General features: G+C 36.8%; 1 protein-coding gene across 3 annotated transcripts in view; it reads left to right on the top strand.

Annotated features, from left to right (window-relative positions):
* MMS22L (MMS22 like, DNA repair protein) overlaps window positions 1–20925 on the top strand; it is a 125326-nt gene that overhangs the window by 69392 nt on the left and 35009 nt on the right. For all 3 annotated transcript variants that reach the window (XR_006607895.1, XM_004767073.3, XM_045084236.1), the window contains one exon: window positions 17819–18012. Coding sequence is in view for 2 of the 3 variants with exons in the window: in XM_004767073.3 (XP_004767130.1) it covers window positions 17819–18012 (194 nt within the window). In the remaining variant the exon portion in view is untranslated. The remainder of the gene's footprint in view (window positions 1–17818; window positions 18013–20925) is intronic.

Raw genomic sequence — 20925 nt, 5'->3', positions numbered from 1 at the left:
CAGACTCCCCACTGAGCAGGGAGTCCACCCCTGGACTTGATCTCAGGACCTCAGGATCATGACTCGAGTTGAAGGCAGACACTTAACCGACTGAGCCACTCAGGTGCCTCACTGCTGATTCTCTTTAAATGCTGTTGTTTTATACATAGCCCTGCACACCTGTTTTGAATTTCATGTCTTTCGTGTTTACTGTTTAGAGTCATCTGTGCTATGACACCCATTACCTGCCTCTTCAGAGCCCATGATACGTCCAGTTAGTACTCTCTTAAATCTGGGAATAGAGCCTGCTTTCTAAAGCTTTATATCTTGAAATTTAGGTTTCTATTAAAAGGAAATTTTCTGTAAAATGAGGTAGTAAGGTGTCAATTCTACTGAAAGGTGGGTGGGGAGGAAACGTTTAGCACTCTCACTTAGGAACCCTTTTGTTAAAGTTGTGTTTTTGTTTTTGTTTTGCTTTTTACAGAAAACATTGGAAAACTTTTTTTTTTTTTAATTTTTGGAAATGTTTTCTATACTTTTTTTTTTTTTTTTTTGCATATCACTTTTGGCCAGCCTATGGTTTTGTAGCACAGTGAGGTCTGGCACTCCACCCCATGTCCTTAAATGTGAAAACGTGGGCCACTGTTAAAGCTTGAACGCATTTGAGTGGCAACCACCTGCTACATCTGGAGAAATTCAGCATCATATATTGTTTGCTTGTTAATTTGCATTAAAGATAATAAGCTAAGTGATTTTAAACCATTTTTGTGGGATACCGTGGGGGAAAATTTGGGTCTTTCAAGAAAAAAAAAAGGTGGTCTGAAATAGAAGCTGCTTTGTAATGTTGACGTGCAATCATCACATATCTCCAAAGAGAAAATGGTTACCCTGTAATAATCAGTCTAATGAATTCAGAAATGCATTGATTGTCCCAGCTCTGGGTAGATTAGGTAGAGACTTGCTTCAAGGAGTGGAATTTATGAAATGTTTGCTGCATCCAGCAAGCAGAGCCGCTATTCGCTATAATACAGCTGCCTCCTCAGTGGTTTGCTTTGATCCTGTGGAATGAAAGGACAGGAGGATCAGCTCAGGTCTAAATGAGATTACAGCTGGTTCTGCCGCTTAACTGGTCTATTGCCAACTAGTGTGGCTTTGCACGTCCTAAGGGGTTTACAACAGAAACTGTTTATTGAGTATCATCGGTTTACTCAACACAAGCAGGCTAATCCTTCCCAGCCTCAGCATGTTGTGGAATTGTGCAGGAGCCAATCCAAAAGCTGGTGTAGCCAGACCCTCTAGAGCCCTTTGTCTCGCTCTATATTGATTTTTACCTGAGTTAAAGACAGTAAAAAAAATAAGACCAATAACCAGTCCTATTGTGAGCAAAAGGTTAATCTTACCTAAAATCTGACAAAAAGCATCTGTTAACCCTAGAAAGGGACATCTTTCTTTTTTTTTTCTCCTTTCTAGTTAAGTGGGATTTTCTAGTTTCAAATCTTGAAGAACAAGATAAGAAAAACAGCTTAAAAGATCTTGCTAAGGCATTCCAAGTTAAATGCTTTAGTCTCTTCTTGTACTATAACACATGGTTTTATGAATAGAATATAGGATGATTTGTTTCTAAATAGCAAGTTTTTGCTTTATATCCATTTTGCACACTGCAGTTGTTTTTTCAGTGTGGCAAACAAATGCATGAAAACATGGCTGGAAACCTTAATTAAGGAAAGGAACTCACTGTCAAGGTTAATGACCAATACTCATTTTGTCTGATGATCTCTTGATTAGTAGTCTATTTCTTTAATGAAGAAAGACTGATGATTAGGAGTATTATAAAGATATACCTGTTAAAAATAATCCTATGTGTGTTTAAGTTTTATTTTACTATTAGATACTTTTTTAAACCTTCAGGTGTAAAGATTTAATTGTAACAGTCTCATCTTGAACAAAGATCCTCAGTATGGCTTACAGTAGAAAATGATCTAGAATCAGATCAGGCTTGCAATTCCATTTCTGTTACTTATTGATCAAGTTATTTAACTTCTCTGAATCCATATTTTCATCACCAAACTGGCGGTGATGTTACTTACCTTGCAGTGTTTGTGGTATCTAATCAAACCAAATTAGAAAATAGTAACACTGAGTTAATCAGTTTAGTTAAGGCTACTGTAGTTGCTCAGGAGCCCAAAGCATTGAAGAGCGTGTGCTCTGGATCCCTCCCATGATGCTAGAAATGACATTTAAACAGTTGTATTATAGTAATCACAACAGCTCTGCTTGTGTATCTATAGATCAGAAATGCCCATTGCCATCTTTAAAGGTGTGTATGATCTTAGGCAGAGATGTTGCCAGGTAAATATTCTTCCCTTAGCTAACAGCGGCAGCTCCTGAAAAAGCCATGAGTATGAATCTAGCCTAGTTTATAATTTCTAGGAAGGTCTGAATAATAAACTGTTATTTAGGATAGGTGGGCGAGCCATGTATTTATGTCCCTTCCTGCCTGAGTGATTGATTACTTGGTTGCTTCGTACACAGCAATAGATGTATAAATGCTGTCAACTGTATTAAGTGCTAACTAAAAGACAAAGGTAGATTCTTTAAGAAGAGTTCAGTGGTCTCTCGGTTTACTTTCTCCTAATTGGCGATGAGCATGTATCCTCAGTTATATGTAAGCACAAAATGTTACTATGGAAACATTTGGAGGCTTTCTAAATGTGCTATGTGATGGAATCAGCTAAGACTGATGTTTATCTTAAACACGTAGCTTGTCCAATATTTAAACCTAATGGACAAGATGTGTACCAGTTGAAAATGTAATATTTATCCAATCATTTCTATTCTATCAAGCCTGGCTCTAAAGCAATAGGTTGCACTCATAGAGTAATAAATTTTTAGTGCATTTGGAGATAAAGGCTATTGGTAGTGATTGCTTAAACTCTTTTTGCTCAATCATCTGAATGGTGCAAATCAAAGCATTTTGTCAGACTGTGAGAAGTTTCACCTAGATATTGCTTCCCACACACGCAGGTCACCATATAAATTACGTTCACGGTTTTACAGCATAGCCGGTGCTGGAAGTTAAATTGATGCCCAGTGGTGGAACTCGTAAAACATTTTCCTGTTAACACGACCAGGCAGAGTTGACATTGTTGATGGTGGGTTCGATCTAATAAACCATTGGTTCTTACAGTGATTTTTACTGAGTTTCAGAGGTGATGATGATGCAAGTTTAGTGATCCAACAGTTCTTCCTGAATGACAGAAAATTAGCTCTACTGTCTGTGTTACCAAATGCTGAGAAGAGTTGGAGTAGGGGGTGATTGGAGCCTAATACATAACCTCATGTTCTGAAAGATGATGAATTACGGGAACAAACTCTTTAACTCAATGCATACCTTCTTCACAAAGAAAAATACTGATTTTTCTTAAAAGAATGTGTTATATATCATCTGCTGGAAATCTAGAAATAATGTTATTTCCTTGTTATTCAAATATGTAGGCTGTGTCCTCCTTTCGGAATCTTTTGCACAGGTGCTTTTAGCCAATTATTACTTTTAAACTCAAAGCCATTTCATATTTGGATACCTTTCTGTTTCTCCCTGTGTCCTCTGAAATTACCTTCCTATCAGACTTCAAGCTATATCGCAGGTTTTTTCATTGTGAACCACAGCAACAGTCAACCTAAACATCTTTTCCCATAAGAATAAGTTCTAGAAGCTAATTTTCTTCTATAAAAATAATGGAGGGGCTCAGTGGGTTAAGGCCTCTGTCTTCGGCTCAGGTCATGATCCCAGGGTCCTGGGACAGAGCCCCGCATTGGGCTCTCTGCACAGCAGGGAGCCTGCTTCCTCCTCTCTCTCTCCCTCTCTCTCTCTCTGCCTGCCTCTCTGCCTACTTGTGATCTCTGTCTGTCAAATAAATAAATAAAATCTATAAAAAAAATTAAAATAATGGAAACTGTTTTAGTATTTATTTTGAAATATTTCTTTTTTGGTCATAAAGCTTGATGAAGCTTTGGTAATAAAACTTCGCTGTTTTCTTTTTGTGAGGTAAATTAGTTTTTCCCATTTCTAGTTAAAGTTCACAGGCTACTACCAAAGCCCTACTACTTTATCACTGTAAGCAAGGATCTTTCCAGTTTTTCCTTCCCTTGGTGTTGTATCTGTTCCTAGAGCCCTGTTGCACGTTCATAATCAATTGGTGATCTTCCAGTAGTTTGGTTTCATTTAATGAGATGTCACAGGTTTTTTATTTACCTCTTTAACATTTCTTACCCCAGTATATGCATAATTTTTTTTTTTTTTAACATCAGGAGAGGAGCTTTTTTGATGTGCAGATAAATGATATCAGTGGTGCTACGCAGATGAAACCTGTCATGTACAAATAGCATGTATCAAGCCCCAAGCATGCAGAACTGGCTAAATCGGCTCATTTGCTGAAGCCTTGCAGAAAGAAATTAGTGACATAACAAAAGTCTTTGAGGCTCTCAGCCCTAATAATGGAGCTTCATAATAACCCCACAGATCATTGACTCAATGGGTAATCTTTTAGGAAAACTTTCTCCCCCTCTATCTTTTCATCCCTTTCAAAGAACTACAGGAAAGGTGGCAAATAGTATCTCTTGAGAGAAATGTGTATAACTAAGTATCGGGGTACCTAGAAGTTAAAATTAAGAAAATTATTGACTTCAATACAGATCGGTTCTAAACAAGTTTATGCTCTTATTTCTTTTTGATTATTTCGGCGATTGATCGTATGCATTGACCAGTAACGGCTTTTTCTGTACAGAATTCAGATTAAGCTTTTCTTTTTAAGTTAGTATATTTGACTACACAGAGGTTCCAGCGGGGTTGTTGGGGACAGGTGAGGCACATTGTGAGGAAATGAAAAAAGAGGGAGGACAGGATCCAAGGTAAGAAAGCTGGAGGAAGCACTTAGCTTATACTTAGAAGACGATGTTTATAAAGCGGTAGAAGAAAAGGGACAAGATCTTACTAGTAAAGCTCATTCAGCTGAGGCAGACCCTTATGAGACTCCCATGAAAGCGATAGTCTCTCTTGTCATAAACATATACACAAAACATCACAGATAATTTCAAGCGTATTACAGAATTTTAAGTCTTATGTATCCCAGGTTTAGCATGATATTAAATGTTGACTAAGCAATTATTTCTCTTAGAGTTCGGTTATATTTTTAATGAAGAAAATTCTTCCTAAAAACATCCCTGGATACTTATTGATTCTCTTGCTTGACAGTTGAAATCCGAAAACACAGTCACTGTGGGAGCTGATGATGAGGGTTTTAGGTCCATTATCACAATTGGCAGTGGTCAGTAGTGTCTGATTGTGTAATTTACTGCATTTCTTGAGTGTAAGAGAAATATTGAGGATGCAGAATGCTTAAGAGGTTTTAGAAAAATTATTTATCAAAGAACACTACTTTTCCCAATGCATTAGCTATTGTAATTATACATTGGTATAATCTGTTGACATAGAGTTGGATTTGATTTAAATGGAAGGGAAAAAAAGAGACTGGACATTTTTAGTATTTATTGATACACCTAGTCCATTAAAGTAAATTATAGAGCAAATTTCACTGTGACAGGAACATTTGGGTTAATGTAGTTAAGAATCAGTCAACATTACCATTAGACCCTTTCTTTTTAGGAATTTATTACCACCAATTAGGAAAAAGTGCCCACAAATGGAATTTAGCCCCAGCTTACTTGTTGTGGAACATTTGACCTCAAAAATGTTTGGGTCTTTCTTTACCTTTAACAAAATGATTGAATTCTTTTGGAGGAAAGCCACATTCCCCGTGTAGCAACGTGGTAAGATGCCGTATCATGATTCCAGCTACAGTTAGAGAGTAGAGCTGACTTTCTACTGTTGTTTTCAGAAAAGACTGCTGAGATGGTGAGAGTTAGGCCAGTTTTTGGAGGATGGTTTGATTAATTAGCTTTTAAAGATGGTCTCCATAGGTTTGCAAATATACTACCGTATATCTAGGGAAAATTAAAATGAAACTCAGTTCAAAAAAAGAGCTGTCAATTATTAATGAAATATGAAAGGAACAGAACTGAATAAAATGTATTGAGTGTAAATATAATATGCATAAGATATCTCGGGCCACGTTTGATATGGCTGTCCTGTACTGGACAGGTAGGAAAATGAAGTAGCTTTTCTTCAGATGACCCTTATACTTGCAACTCATTTGTCCTAACCAAGTCTAGAATTTCTGAGATCATTGCAGATGGTTCTTGGGAGGCTGAAGATCAATCTGATCTGAAGTCTGCATTTGGCACTGTTGCAGATACCCTTGGTTATACTTTTAATAAAAAGAAATCTTTTTTTCTCCTTCCCCATGTGTGAATTCCTTGAGGTCAGGTCTGTATCTTTTCATCTTTGAATCCCTGCTACATAATCTTTCGTATATAGTGGACACCTGTTCTCTAGAGCATATTAAACCATGCCAAAGTACAGTGGCATGAAACGCTAAAACAACCTTTATATTATACTCACAGACTCTACAGGTCAGAAATGTGCAAAGCCAAGGACAGCTCCCCTCGGCTCTACCATGTCTGAGGCTTTAGCTAGGATGATTCTTTCTGGAGGTAGTACAAAAGGCTGGGGACTGTACCAGCTGAAGCTCTCAGATCCAGTTCCCAGTGACTTCTTCTCTAATATGTCCAGTGTCTGAGCTAGTAACGGTGGAAGGGCAGGACTACTTAGGACTGTTGACTCAAACACTACTGATGGCCTCTCCAAAGAGTGTTCTCAGGGTAACTATACTTTCTGCCTAGCATTGCAGGGCTCCAAGACTGTTTTTCCAGCAAACAAAGCAGAAACATCACAGCCTTCTATTAATAAACCTTGGAGTCACATAGTGTCATATCTGCTACACTTTGTCAGTCAAAGCAGCCACAGATCTCTCAGGTCCTAGGGGTGCCAAAGAACTGGTGGCCATGTTTTAAAACTACCACAGTATTCAATATATGATGGAGTAACTCAAGGGCAGTAGAGCAGAGATGGGACACACAAGAAGAAAAAGATTAAAGACTGTGAGATGTGTTTAATATCACCAGATATTATTGACTCTGGTGTTGCTAGGTTTGATAGATTGATGATTTCTGTTCCAAAATGAAGGCATTTTCCATAAATATTTTGTTTATATCGTTGCCTACCTACATTACAAATAACTATTTATAATCTGATTTTCTTTTTTAGCCACCAGTTCCTAAGGGTTCCCCCCCTTTTTCTTGTATGAAAATTCTATGCATAACTCACTGTTTTAGATAAGATCCAATGCATGTATGATTGCTCAATTATACCTGTCTGTTTACAGTTGAAGAGGAAGAGAATCGTATTTAAAATCCCAAAAGACCAGTATGACAGCCTTAGATAGTTTAGCAAAGATGTGTATATTTTATTGTGAGACTTCTTACAGGAAGGATCTCCTCTCTCAGTACTTCTAACATCAAAGACAAAAGATCCTGGATCATAACTCATGGTCTTTCCTAGGTGATGTAGTGGTAGCAGGCAAACTTGGAAACTGACTAGTTTTATATTGAGGCCATAATCAATCTCTCTCTCTCTCTTTCTTTCATTCTTGCTTTCATCCATTCCTTACATCCACATACTTGGTATTCAATTTAAAGGATAAGTTCCTGGAAACGAAGGCCCTAACTGAATACAAGCAGTACGAGGTTATTGTAACATTACCACTTTGGAAATGAGTTGCCATGGTCAGTTGGTGATTGCTTTCTTGTTCTTTTAGAAATCCTTAAGTCATGGCACCCATCTGCCTATAGTTTATTATAATATAAAGGACTTCACCCAAACCTTGATGTGGTCTCTACCCCCACGAGTTTCCTTGAAGGCATGTAAGGTGCTATAAAGTTTAAATCTTACTATCCAGCATAATACTTTTTATTTAACTCTTTGTGTTAAATTCAGTACTATTACTTGTTGATTATAGGATAAACCCTCCTCCCAAACACAGAATAAATGGCAGAAACAGACACCAGAGCAAAGTAAACATATTCAGCTTAGGACAGTGCAGTGGAGCGCCCATTTGCTAAGAACATACGCACTGTGCTGTGCTAATAATGCTAATGTTTCTAAGTCAGACCTGCTTGGGTTGTTCTGTTGTAGATGGGAGCATAAAAACAGCATGTAACCATTTGCAAAAGATATGTATTTATAGTATGTTGTGATGAATTATATATATTTGTATATGTACCAAGTCCCGTATGCTCGTACTTATTACCAGGTTGGGTTTTTTTTTTAAATGAAAGTATTTCAAAGACAAATAGCATCATAACATTAGCATTGTGCATTTACACAGGGTGTTTAAATTTTAAGTGTATAGAGTAGTTCTTATATGTATATGCTCTAGGTTATATTGGGAACAAACTGTTAGGCAGATAAATGTTAGATATATAAGCTGGTTTTGTCTCTGTTGATTCTCTTTCCGTTAAAGAATTGTTCACTTGTAGGTCTAACTTTTTGGATGGCGTGGCTCTTCTTGACCTGGTCTCCATCAGTACTCTAGTTTCATTTTTCTGTCCTTCTGCTCCTTGACCTTTCATCTTCTGGTAATAGTAAATTGTTTGTGAGTTCTCTCATACCATGCAGTACCATGTCACTATGCTTTACTCATATTATTTCAATTTCCTGTTATTTTTTCATTTAGCTAACACAACTTCCATGACTTATAATGGATTTTTACTACAGGAGATGTCTTCGTCAAACCCCCACTTGGACCAAATGTTCCCTTTTTGTGCTGTATTCTATACATACCTTTTTCTCAACACTTGATTGTATATTCTTTGATAGCAAGGACCATATTTGATAGTATCTAATGTAGCACATCACATGATTAATAAACACTGAAATGTTCATTAAAATGAGCTGAACTGCCAGGCAGAGTGATTCCTGGGTCTAATTGTACTCTTGGACTCTATGTCCACACTTCCAAAAACTTTTCGGAATTTGTTATACAAGTTTTCTGTTTTTAAATCAGATTATACTTTCCCGTACTAATTAATTGCTCCTCCTGACTTTCGTTTTCCCTCCCCAAAAACTTAACAAAGACTGCTCCTTTCTCCCCCACTAAATGCCAAATAATTACTGTGAGCTTTCTTTTTTTCCTTCATAAGTAGCTCAAATTGCGTATTAGCTCATACCTAGATGTTTACAGAAGCTTCATAATTGGTCTCTCTGGTCTCTAGTCAGTTCTTATTCTAACCCATTCTGTTTGCCATTAACAGATTAATTTTTCCCAAAGCACTATTTTCATTATGCTATTCCTCAGTTCAGAATCCTTCAGTGGCTCCTTACTACCTTTAAAATGGAATCTTGATTTTTTTTTAATTATTTTTTATTTGAAAAAAAATTTTTTTTAAACAACAGAATCTGCCTTTATTGTTTTTGTGTTTCTGGCATCTGATGCAGTGGTGGTGCTAAGTAACTTTTTGTGAAGTGAATGAGAAAAGCCTGTGAATGAACAAATGTGCCCATCTTTTCCATTCTTAAGTGTGTTGCCTTCTAATGTTGCTATAAAAATTATCCATTGTAGTCACAGTGGCTGCTTTTTCTTTCCTCCCCCAAACACCTTTTTCTTTTATATTTTCCTTTTTAAGATGTACATTATGTTACTCTTCTGCTTTTGTGTCTTGTCACCTACCCTGATTTTATCCAAATGCCTTACCATGGTTTACAAAGCCCTACGCAATTTGGAGCCCAGCTACCTCTTTGCATTCGTCTGTTCTTTCTTCTATTGGTGATTGTACTACAGCCAACTAGCTTCCTAATTGTTTTTCCTTGAGCCTATGAAACTGCCAACCTTGGCACCTTTGCATTTGCTGTTTCTTCTCCCTAGAATGCTCTCTCCCACCTCCATAAGTCCTTCCCTTATTTAGGTTTTCATTCATTCCAGTTTTAGTGTATGTGCTGCCAAAGCGAGCGCTAGGTTTTTGTTCAAATGTCACCTTCTCAGTAGATGTTTCCTTATCATCCTAGTCAAAATATTAGTTCTCATCATTCATTATCTTCATGCCTTGATTACTTTTTATCCATAAATCTTACCATAACCTAAAATGTTAATACATAATGTTCCTTTCATTATACCTCTCTCATTAAAATAGAATGAAAGGCAGAAAGGCAGAATCTTTGAAACAACCTTTTATACATACGGTCTAGAGCATATAAAATATGTGTGGAATTAGAGAATAAATGAATCGATTTTGTATACCTTTGTGCTTTTACTTTATTGCTTTCACTTACTCAGTTCTTACCTGTTCTTGGAGAATCCTTTCCATGCCCATTTTCTCCTGGTGCCCTCAATGATCTTTCTTCTCTGAGTTGGTATAAAACTAACAGTTTGTTTTACACTTCTGCCTACAGAGTAGAGGAAATGTTTTTAACCCTTCTCTAGTAACACTTCTCTTTTATATGGTCTTGCCTACTCAGTGTGGTCCCTGGGCTACTAGTTGCATGGCCATATCTTTGTGTGTTAGAAGAATTAAATAGGAATTATTACAATAAATAAAGTGACTTTTATTGTTGACCAAAAAATCAAAGACTGTTTATTGAGAATATATCTATCAATCCTATTCTAAGTATTTGATTTTTAACTAATTTAGTTTTGTACGTACTATTATTGTCCCCATTTTATAGACAAGGAAAGTGAGGAAGGTGAGAGCTTTCCGTGTGGATCAGGGCTGGCAGCATCTACCGAATAGAAATGTAAACTTTCTGGTCCCTTCCCAGACCTACTGAGTCAGAATTGTAAAACAAGTAATATGTTTAGGTCCCAAACCTGAAGATGCGGGGAGATCTTTAGTAAGACTAGGACATTAGTAGTTTTAGAAAGCCCTGCAGATAATTTGGATGATAATCAAGATTGAGAACTACCAGGGCAGATCCTTTTTATAGGTATGCGATAAAATGAAGTGAAATAACACTTGGAAAACTTAACTGACTTGAGACCCATAATCATCTATAAATGTGACTAGTAAAATTAAAAGAGAAATTTCTAAATATAACCACGTTTTACATATTTTCATGCTATACCATATTTTGCAGATAGTGGCAAGTAACTTATTTTAAGTATCTTACCAGTATTATTCTGTAAAACCATAAGGCAGCTTTGCTAATGAGCATGCTTGGTTTACCAGACTCAAGACTGGATTCTGGTTTTTCTCTTTCCCAGTTGCAAATTAATTAATTATGGGTCAGAGGAACTTTTTAAAATTACCACATGTTCATAGATTTTGAGGATCCTTATAGAATGACCTATGCTCCCCAGAAGTGTTAAGCCCTTTAATGTATGTGCAACTGGTTTGCCACCTGGCATTGGGTGTTATACTCGTTTGCAACTACCTTTATTAGGAACTTAGCATATGAATGAGTGAATGTATTAGTGTAACATTTAAAACATGCACTGTTTATATGGGTAGTAAACAGGTAATTATAACATAGTTGCATTGATGTTAGGTTGACTGCCTGTGTTCAAATCCTAGCTCTGCTGCTTACTGACAATAGGACCAAGTTAAATTATTTATCCTCTCTGTACTTAGATTTTTTGTCTATAAAATGGGGATAATAATATTATCTATAGGAGTAAATTAGTAAAGGCCACAAACAGAATAAGCCTGGCATATATATTCTCAATAAACAGTCGTCAATTCTCTGGCCAACAATAATTGTTCCATTTATGGGAAGTATCTTAAGAATTCTTGGAACAGATGAGGTAATGGCCACATAACTCGTAGTTGACAGAGTAGGATTTATACTGTGGTATGTCTGTCCCTAAAGCCCGTGTCTCCCTAGATGATGCTGTACTGCATCTTGAACACGGTTATTAGGAGTTAGAAGCAGTAGAAATGTGACTAAAATACATATCAACTTGCCTTACAGTCTGCAGATTGTCTTACCTGGGTGGTACTATTTGATAGTTTAACAGTTCCATGGAGGATAATAGGCCTTTATTTCCATTTAACGTATGAAAAATGAAGTCTCAGAAGTTTTCTGGGGTCACAAGCTGGTCTTCTCTCTCTTGGACAGGTGTTCATTTGGACAATTTCCTTAGCCTGAGAAACCCTTTTATTCTTAAGAATGCATTCTATGAGTCTGGATGCATCTTTGCCAGTGCTGTGCTATTTGTCATAGTCCCTCAGTAGTCAGAACAGCCTTGATCTCTCATATTCTCTTAGTCATCACTATCAATTCACCATTCCTCCACGTACACATATGCATTGAGCTATTACAGAGAAGCATTGCAAGGTGTGCCCCGGCTGCTGCCTGCCAGCCCTGCTTCTGACTCATCGCCCCTCCCTGATGATTGGGGCATGCACAGAATTGGGGTTTAGGACTCCAGCTACCATTCTCTCATAGTGAGGCTTTGGCAGAAGTCTCTTTGTAGCAGAAAGCTCTGTGTGTGTGTGTGTGTGTGTGTGTGTGTGTGTGTGTATGTGTATGTGTATTTCCTCCCCCCCCCTTACCTTTTGAAGACAGGATTGGATTGGATGATTTTTAGGATAACTTCCACCTTTAAAAACCTAGAGTTTTTTTTTTTTCTGGTAATGTTATTACTTCAATTATGTTATATTCTTTCTAGGTAGTAAAGGAGATTATGGCCCTATTTTTTTAGAGGCGAGCAGGAATGACTAGAGGATGGAAGATACCTAAGGTTTTTTAGTGAGTTTAGCCAAAACTAAAAATGGTCATAGAGTAATCTAATTCCCATCCAGTTTTCTATTAGTTAAATCAGATACTTGAAATAATTATCTGTAGTAGTGGTTTAGAAACAACTTTTTAACTTAGAGCTTACCATCTTATTTTTCACAAATATTGGTTAAAGAAAATTGCCAGGTTTGGAGTAGAACTAAAAAAGGAATTCTGCTATTAATCATTGTTAATCCCTTGCTGTTAGCTTTTATCAGTTGCATTTATTATATTATGCTTTTTCTATGGTCACAAGGTCCATCACTAGACAGACTTTCTCTAAATTTTGAGGCACAATATTAGAAATACTACATATGCAATAATGACCACTAGTAAAGTGATATACAGGATGTCATACCTTGTTCTGTGATAACCAGTTAGAGGAGAGACCAGAGCAAAGGAAGATCAGAAGTAAAACCTAGGGAGAGTAGTCCAGGAATTGTTCCCAGGAGCCTGCCTACACTGGTAGGAAGGAATGTGCTGCAAAGACTAGGCTGGCAGGGGCAAGCCTCAGTGCCTCTCAGATGATAGTGCCTCAATATATTTGCAGGACCATGGGGAGGGGTGGGGATGTGGGGACTGTGATGGATAAGTGAATGTAATCACAGCAAGAAGTAGTGGGAAGATAAAAACAGGAAAGCAGATCCTGGGAAATGGGCAAAAGAATAGTCAGATGCAGGAATCAGGGAAGTTCTTAAACATAATGAGTTAAGCAGGATAAGCAAAGAGGGCAGGATACCAGAGCTCAAACAAGAGCCTAAGAGGACATAGTAACCAGGTGTATAAACTTAGGGTATTTACATGGTGCAGTGATAGGTTTCTAAACATTTTCAGGGATGTTATTTTGTGCAGTCTTCACGATAAACCTAGCCATGGATATATAGTAAATGATTGTTGCTCTTCTTGAGATTACTTGCTTTTTTCAAGGTCAACACTGCTCTGAGTAACTGCTAATAACCAGCTATGTTACCCAACATGTTACTTCTTTTGCCTTAGTTTCCCCATTTATAAGATTATAATTGTAACTGTACCTAATTCATAGGATAAGAAATAATGCTTCTAAAACACGTAACATGGTGTTTGGCACATGGTAAATACCAATGAGTGCTCGGTGTTGCTCTTGTTTCTCTGAGAGCTACAATTTGAATAACCGACGAGCAGCAAATTTTATTTTCTACTATACTATATTGCATCTTTTAGAATCTAAGTGAGATGGTTATGCATGCCTAGTTCCACATGTGTGTATTTCCAAAATGATTTTAACCCATGTTAAGTTTGTCTTTACACAAAGCAATTTGCCAAGTGTTGGGAGATTCTGTAACTATTGTGATACTTCTTTTTGGTTTTGACCCAAAATTACATTTTACTTTCTGTGCAATAAATTTACTTTCAGATTTTTCTGCAGTTTGTTGAAGAAGATAGAAAATATTTTCTAAAATAGCCATGACCTCTAGAACTGTGTCGTAGTCTTTATATATTTCATATACTTTTTGTGTTTTATTTATGTTGTGACCTATAGGGACAGAGCTGCTTTCAGTATTTGTATTTCTGTAAATATACCTTAAGCAGATGTGCAGTCACATGTAATATAATACACTTATTTTTCCATGGTCTTTGTGTAGTTAGTTTCCTCATCCAGAAAATGTAATTTAAAAAAAAAAAAATCACCTGTGACTGCAAGGGGTAGTACTAACTCTTTTGGCTATAGTGCAGAAATTGCATTCTCTCCTCGCATTCCTCCTACAGTATATCCCTGACATTTCCTGCATCTTTCCCTCTCTGATTTGTTCAAGTTTACATAAATTATTATGAGGTCTGAAACAACTTTGTTTTGTTGTAAAATAGCAGATTATCATTCTTATTCAAACAGATATTGCTTAAACATTCAAACCATCAAGCAGAAAGTGTTTTGCATATTCCCAGGATATAAAGCTTCTTTGGAACCAAAATGCAAAGTGGATGCACATTTCCAAAACAAGTCTGTTTTGGGGTCAATGTCTTACACTTAATTGGAAGTTCTTTTTGCTGTGTTTTCTCTTACCTTGGAGGAAGTAATCTCTAAATTTAACTTTTTAACCTAGTGGTTTGTTTTTTGCAGACCTCTGACTCAGATCCCTGTAGTAACTCCTAGTTAGACACCCTGGCGTGTCAAAGTTTCGGTCTGAAGAGGTCGAAAGTGATTCAGATTTTTTCGCCTTTTTCAGTACTGCCTTGAATACATTTTACTTGATATCTCTTATCGTTTTTTCCCAGTACCGAATTCTGGTGTTGCCCCTACCTCTTCACAAGGCAAGGCTACATGCAGCTTTTAAAGCTCCTTTTCTTTGGCTTATTGAAATTTCTTCAGCCCCAGTAGGAAGAGAAGAAAATTGGTCAGTGTTTAAAGTATGTAGGTATTGGTGAGTAAGTGTGTGTGTCTTAGTGTGTAAGAGGAAAGAATGGGCTTCAGAGTCAGTTTTAAGTTCAGATTATGAGGCCAGCCCTTCCTAGCCATGTGACCTTTGGATATATTTAACTTTCTCACTATCAGCTTCAACATCTATAAAGAGGATTACTGATACCTATCTCATAGAATTGTTATGATTTTTAATTAAAGAATTCTGGCACAAAGGAGATAATCAGAAATGATATCCCTCCCTGGGGAATAGGTTTTAGTCTGTGAAGAAATGGCTTATTTATGTAGAAATAGCACAATTCATCCTCCCCAAGTACAGTAAGGTATTTATTATTCTTTGAAACCAGTATACGTTAGAAGGGCATCAAGTAGGTTGTGCCAAAGGTGGTATTATTTTACTTGGACTCCAGTGTGTTGACGTGTGGTCGTGAACTTTCTATGTTGATGCAGGCCGTTAAGTTAGGTTCCAAATGGACTTTAGTGATCCAGTATTCAACTTAGTTGAAGCTAAAGGACCTGAAATGGTTCTCTAGCCACTAGTTCAAGTTGAAAACATCTCAGGCAGGTTTTTACAAGAGAGGATATAGCAGATATTTGGTTAGCTTTTATGAGAACTGCTTGCTCTGATATTCTTTCCTCAGGCATATATATACTTCCCCCCCCCCCACCAATACCTCAAGGAGTATTAAGTAGTGCCTCTTGATCATCCAAGAATTCCAGTGTCAAGGGGCACAGTGTTCTCATGTTATATTACTTAAAATTTTAAGTTATGTGTAGGTTTGTGAAAAGTACTAAAATATGATCTTAGATCCAGTTTGATCTTTCAGTGTAATTGTTTTTTAGGTGCATGTACTAAGTTCTGTATTTTTGTTAGAAGTATTTTGAGTAACCACTTCCCTTAGCTAAACTAATTTAAAACATCAGAAATGTTAGAATTAATGTAATTTTTTTTTTAACTAAGTATTTTCTTAATGGAGTACTACTATCAGAGGACATCTTCTGCTTCAACTCTGTCAGTTTTCACTGCTTTGTCTTTAACTGAGGAAAGCAAATCTATCTCAGGATGGTGTTCTTTAAGTTTTTATTTTAATTATAGTTAGTTAACATACAGGGTTATGTCAGTTTCAGGTATACAGTATAGTGATTCAGCACTTCCATGCATCATGCTGTGCCCATTACAAGTGTACTCCTTTAACACTATTACCTGTTTAACCATCTCCTTCCTTCAGTTCTCTATGATTAAGAATCTGTTTCTTGATTTGTCTATTTTTTTCCTTTTTTGTTTGTTAAATTCCCCATATAAATGAAATCATATGATGTTATGTCTTTCCCTGACTTACTTTGCTTAGCATTATACTTTAGCTCTGTCCATGTCATTGCAAATGGCAAGATTTCATTCTTTTTTATGGCCAAATAATGTTCCATTGTATATTGCATATGGCCAATAATATTCCATTGTGTGTTCGTGTGTTTGTGTTTATGTATTAAATCCATACTGTATCTTCTTTATCCATTCATCAATCAGTGGACACTTAGGCAGCTTTCATATCTTGGCTATTGTAAATAATGCTGCTATAAACGTAGGGATGCCTGTATCCCTTTGAATTAATGTTCTTGTATTTTTTGGGTAAATATCCAGTAGTGCAATTGCTGGATCATAAGGTAGTTCTATTTTTAATTTTTTGAAGAACCTCCATACTGTTTTCCACATTGGCTGCACCAGCTTGCATTCCCATCCTCAGTGAATGAGGGTTTTCTTCCCTCCACGACCTCACCAACACTTGTGGTTTCTTGTGTTGTTGATTTTAGCCATTCTCACAGGGGTGAGGTGATAGCTCATTATAGTTTGATTTGCAAGAACTGTCTAAATTTTCATTATAATTAAGCAAATAGGTAAGTAAACCTTGAATCAAATTTTTAGGCAGTATTGAATTCATGTTTTACTATTTTATAGAAAACAATAACTTTTTATTGTCTGCTCTGTGAAAATGATTATGGATCTTTTTAGACCAAAGTACCAAGATTGTATCTGGCACAGTTTTATATGAGAAAATATTTCAATTTAAAATGCCACACATGGGCGCTTGGGTGGCTCAGTGGGTTAAGCCACTGCCTTCGGCTCAGGTCATGATCTCAGGGTCCTGGGATCGAGTCCTGCATCGGGCTCTCTGCTCAGGAGGGAGCCTGCTTCCCTTTCTCTTTCTCTGTCTGCCTCTCCGTCTACTTGTGATTTCTCACTGTCAAATAAATAAATAAAATATTTTAAAAATAAAATAAAATAAAATGCCACACATAAGCAAGCTAGATGTACTTACTTTCTGCTTGGTACAACTATGTCCTTAAAGCTCTTGGGAAAAAAAAAAAGGTTTAAAAAATTGTTTTCATGTCTACATTGTAAGTAAAATCACTTGTCATAGTGAGTTGCAAAATGCAGACCTTCATTCTGAAGCTGCCTGTTTCTCATTTGGATCTGACATATTAAAAAGCATATAATTAATGGTTGACATTAGTAATTAACATTAACTTTATGGTGCTTAATATGCCATCATTCATCCATCAAATAAGCAGAAATGCATAATGTCTTGGCATAAAGGTTTTAATTATATAAAACGGTCCCTCAAGTTTTCATATGATATAAATGTTAAAAGCCCAAAATGTATTTAAGGAAGATTTTTATAAGCATTTGTTGGGTATTAGCTATATTTTTTGTTTCTTTCTAGGAGTATGCATCAACAATTGTGTCAGGAACTTCAAAAGGAGAGCGGGGACCTCCTTGTGCAGTCTTCATTATTGGCTAAAGAGCGCCACCTTGCTGCGGCTGCCTGTGCTCTGTGGAGACATTTCTTTTCATTTTTTAAGAGTCAGAGGATGTCACAGATAGTGCCTCTCTCAGAACTCGCCGATGCAGCTGCAGGTCAGCATTGTTAATTTGCTAATTAGCTTCTCATTTTGCAGACTCTGTCAGTTTTTTCTTCTGTTTGCTTGGTGACAAACTCTTTTATTACAGTCTAATAAATACTCGGACAACCAGGAAGAGGAAAAGAATTACAAATGTTAAATTAAGTCCCTTTGGCTTGTCAATTATTTTCCGCTTAGTAAAGGTAAAAATTTAAGTTTTTGTTTGCTAAAAACAAAATACAACTTTCAACCTTAAAAATATTATATATAATTTATTATATATATGTGTATATATATATATATATATATATAATATTGTATATAAAACTTTCTTATACATGCAGTATTTGGAAAGTAAAGTAGCATTGGGTTTCTTCTAGTTCAAATACTTTATTTTCACATTGTGTGTAAAGGTATCCGGGTATCAGGTGAAGTTACTTATGTGAGGAGCAGAAAACAGTGTGAATTCCACTTCCGCACCAAGCAGATGAGATCATGGGAACAGCAAATATATAGAACTTTGTTTGACTTTTACTAGATTCTATTTTAGCTAATAATATTTCATGAATCTGACTCTTAGTCTAAGGTCGTGTCCTTAGGCTTTAAGGGAATTTGAATCACATGACATCATAGGCAAGAATTTGAATATATGAGCATATATACAGTTTTCTAAGAAAAGACCATAATGTTTCTCAAAGGGGTATTTACCCAAAATATGTGCAGAAGTACTCGAATAGCCAGAAATCAGTATGATAACTACATGTATGTAGTTGCAATTGAGGGGTGCCTGGGTGGCTCAGTCGGTTAAGCATCTCCCTTCAGTTCAGGACATGATCTCAGTGTGCTGGGATCCAGCCCCATGTCAAGCTCCCTGCTTGCTTCTCCCTCTCCACCTGCTTGTACTCTCTCACTCTCTGTCTCTCAAATAAATAAATAAAATCTTTTTTTTTTCCTAAGTGTGTAATACATTTGAATGTAATGCTTTCTTTTTAAAACCTAAGTTCTAAACCATGGTTTATATTTTACCCTGGTGTGAATGATGGAAAACTGAGCTAAAAACACTACATAAAAGACTGAATGATATAAATTGTGAAAGATCTTGAATTCTGCTAACATTTCCATAACTAAAACATTGCAATGACAGATTGAAGAATAGTGACAGGACAACAGTTTTCCAACTACTATAATGTCTATGAAAATAAATATTGATATTTAATCAGTTTAACCAAAGCGGTCATTAGAAGCCAATATGACTTCTCTTTCTTCTGTTCATCATCCTGACTCGCAGTCAGTGAACAAAAATGATACCACACATGTTTAGTCACAGCTGTCCTAGGCTCTAAAAGTAAATGATATATACATATAAAGTAAAATATGTGTGGGTTTGGGATTTGTTTTGAAATAAAGACTTGAATAGGTTAGGAGAGAAAAATTTTCTGCATTAAAAAAAAAAAAGTCCTCAAACACCCACTTTTATTGCCAATGTGGCTATACCAGTGGGGAAAAAGACTGCTATTCCTTTTCTCACATATAAGTTACATGTTCCTGTGGAGCCTATAGTATGGGGGAGAGAACGGTAAGTAAGTAAGCAAGATGTGTCATACCTGGTGATAAGTACTATGGTGGAAAATGAAAATATATCAAAGAGGATAGGGATAGAGAATGCCAGAGTCAGGTGGTAATTTTCAATAGTCAGGAAGGCCCGAGTAAGTACCATTTAAGCAAAAACCTGAAGGAAGCAAGAGACCAAGGCTCTGCACAAGTCCAGAGGCAAGAGCATGTCTGGTGTGCTTGCCCGGCCACAGGGAAGCCATGAAAAGTCATGCGGCATAAGAAAGAGAGAGAGAATAGTCAAGAGATATGATCAAAAAGTAATGGAGAGCTAGCTTGTGTTCTGCCTCATGTGCAGTTGTAAACCCTTTTGCTTTTAGTTGAGATTAGAATCTGTTGGAAGAGTTTTGAGCAGAAACTCACATCCTTCTGGATGTGAGACTGAGAACAGATAGTAGGGAGGCCAGTTAGGGAGCGACTGCAACAACTTAGAACTGAGCAGCTTGGGCTAACACGATAGGACAGGTGGTGGGAAGTGGTCAGATTTCCAATCTGAAGATAAAGTATTTTGAAGACAGAGGTGACAGAATGTTAAAGTGGGTAGGATATGATAAGTAGAATGAATAGAGAATCCCCTCTATGCCGAGATGAGGAAAATTGTGGCAGGGACGACTAGGACTTTGATATTGGACTTTTTTTTTTCTTTTAGATATCCTCTAGAATCTAAGAAAAGATGTTGTGCAGGCACTTACAAAATGAGTGTAGGGTTCAGGGAAGACATTAAATTGAGAAACTATGTATAAGTAGTAAAACTATGAAGTGGATGAGATCGCTGATAGAGTAAGTTGGTGAAAAGAGAAGTTTAAGGACTGGGCTCCAGGATAGTCCCGTGTTCAGATTTGTAGGATTAAAAATGATGAACCAAGAGAGGAGACTGCAAAGCAATACCAGGAAAGCAAGAGGAAAACCAAGTGTGGTGCCCTGGAAATCAACTGACAGAACATTTCAAGGAAGGGGAAGTCATCAATTGCTCAAATGCTGTTAATGGATCAAGTAAGATGAGGCCTGAGATTGGTCATTGGATTAAGCAAGAAAGGAGGTCAGTGCTAACATTGAAAAGCAGTTTGGGTATATAGTGCTAGAAGCAAAGGTCTGATTGAAGATGATTCAAGAGAAAATGTGAGAAAATAAATTGCAGAATGCAAATGTAGATAAATCTTTTTATCACTATTTAAGAGAAGTGGAAAAAGGGGAATATTAGCTAGGAGGAGGTATGGGGTCAAAGAGATTGACACAGGAGAAGTTTCAGCATATTTATAGACCTGACAGGAATGTGCTGGAGTGAGGGAAAACTTGATGATGCAAGAGAGTCTCTTGT

The sequence above is a fragment of the Mustela putorius genome, unplaced genomic scaffold (assembly GCF_011764305.1).
Source record: "Mustela putorius furo isolate JIRA1106 unplaced genomic scaffold, ASM1176430v1.1 tig00000759_pilon_pilon_pilon, whole genome shotgun sequence".
NCBI lineage: Eukaryota > Metazoa > Chordata > Mammalia > Carnivora > Mustelidae > Mustela > Mustela putorius.
This window is presented reverse-complemented; position numbering and strand designations above follow the sequence as displayed.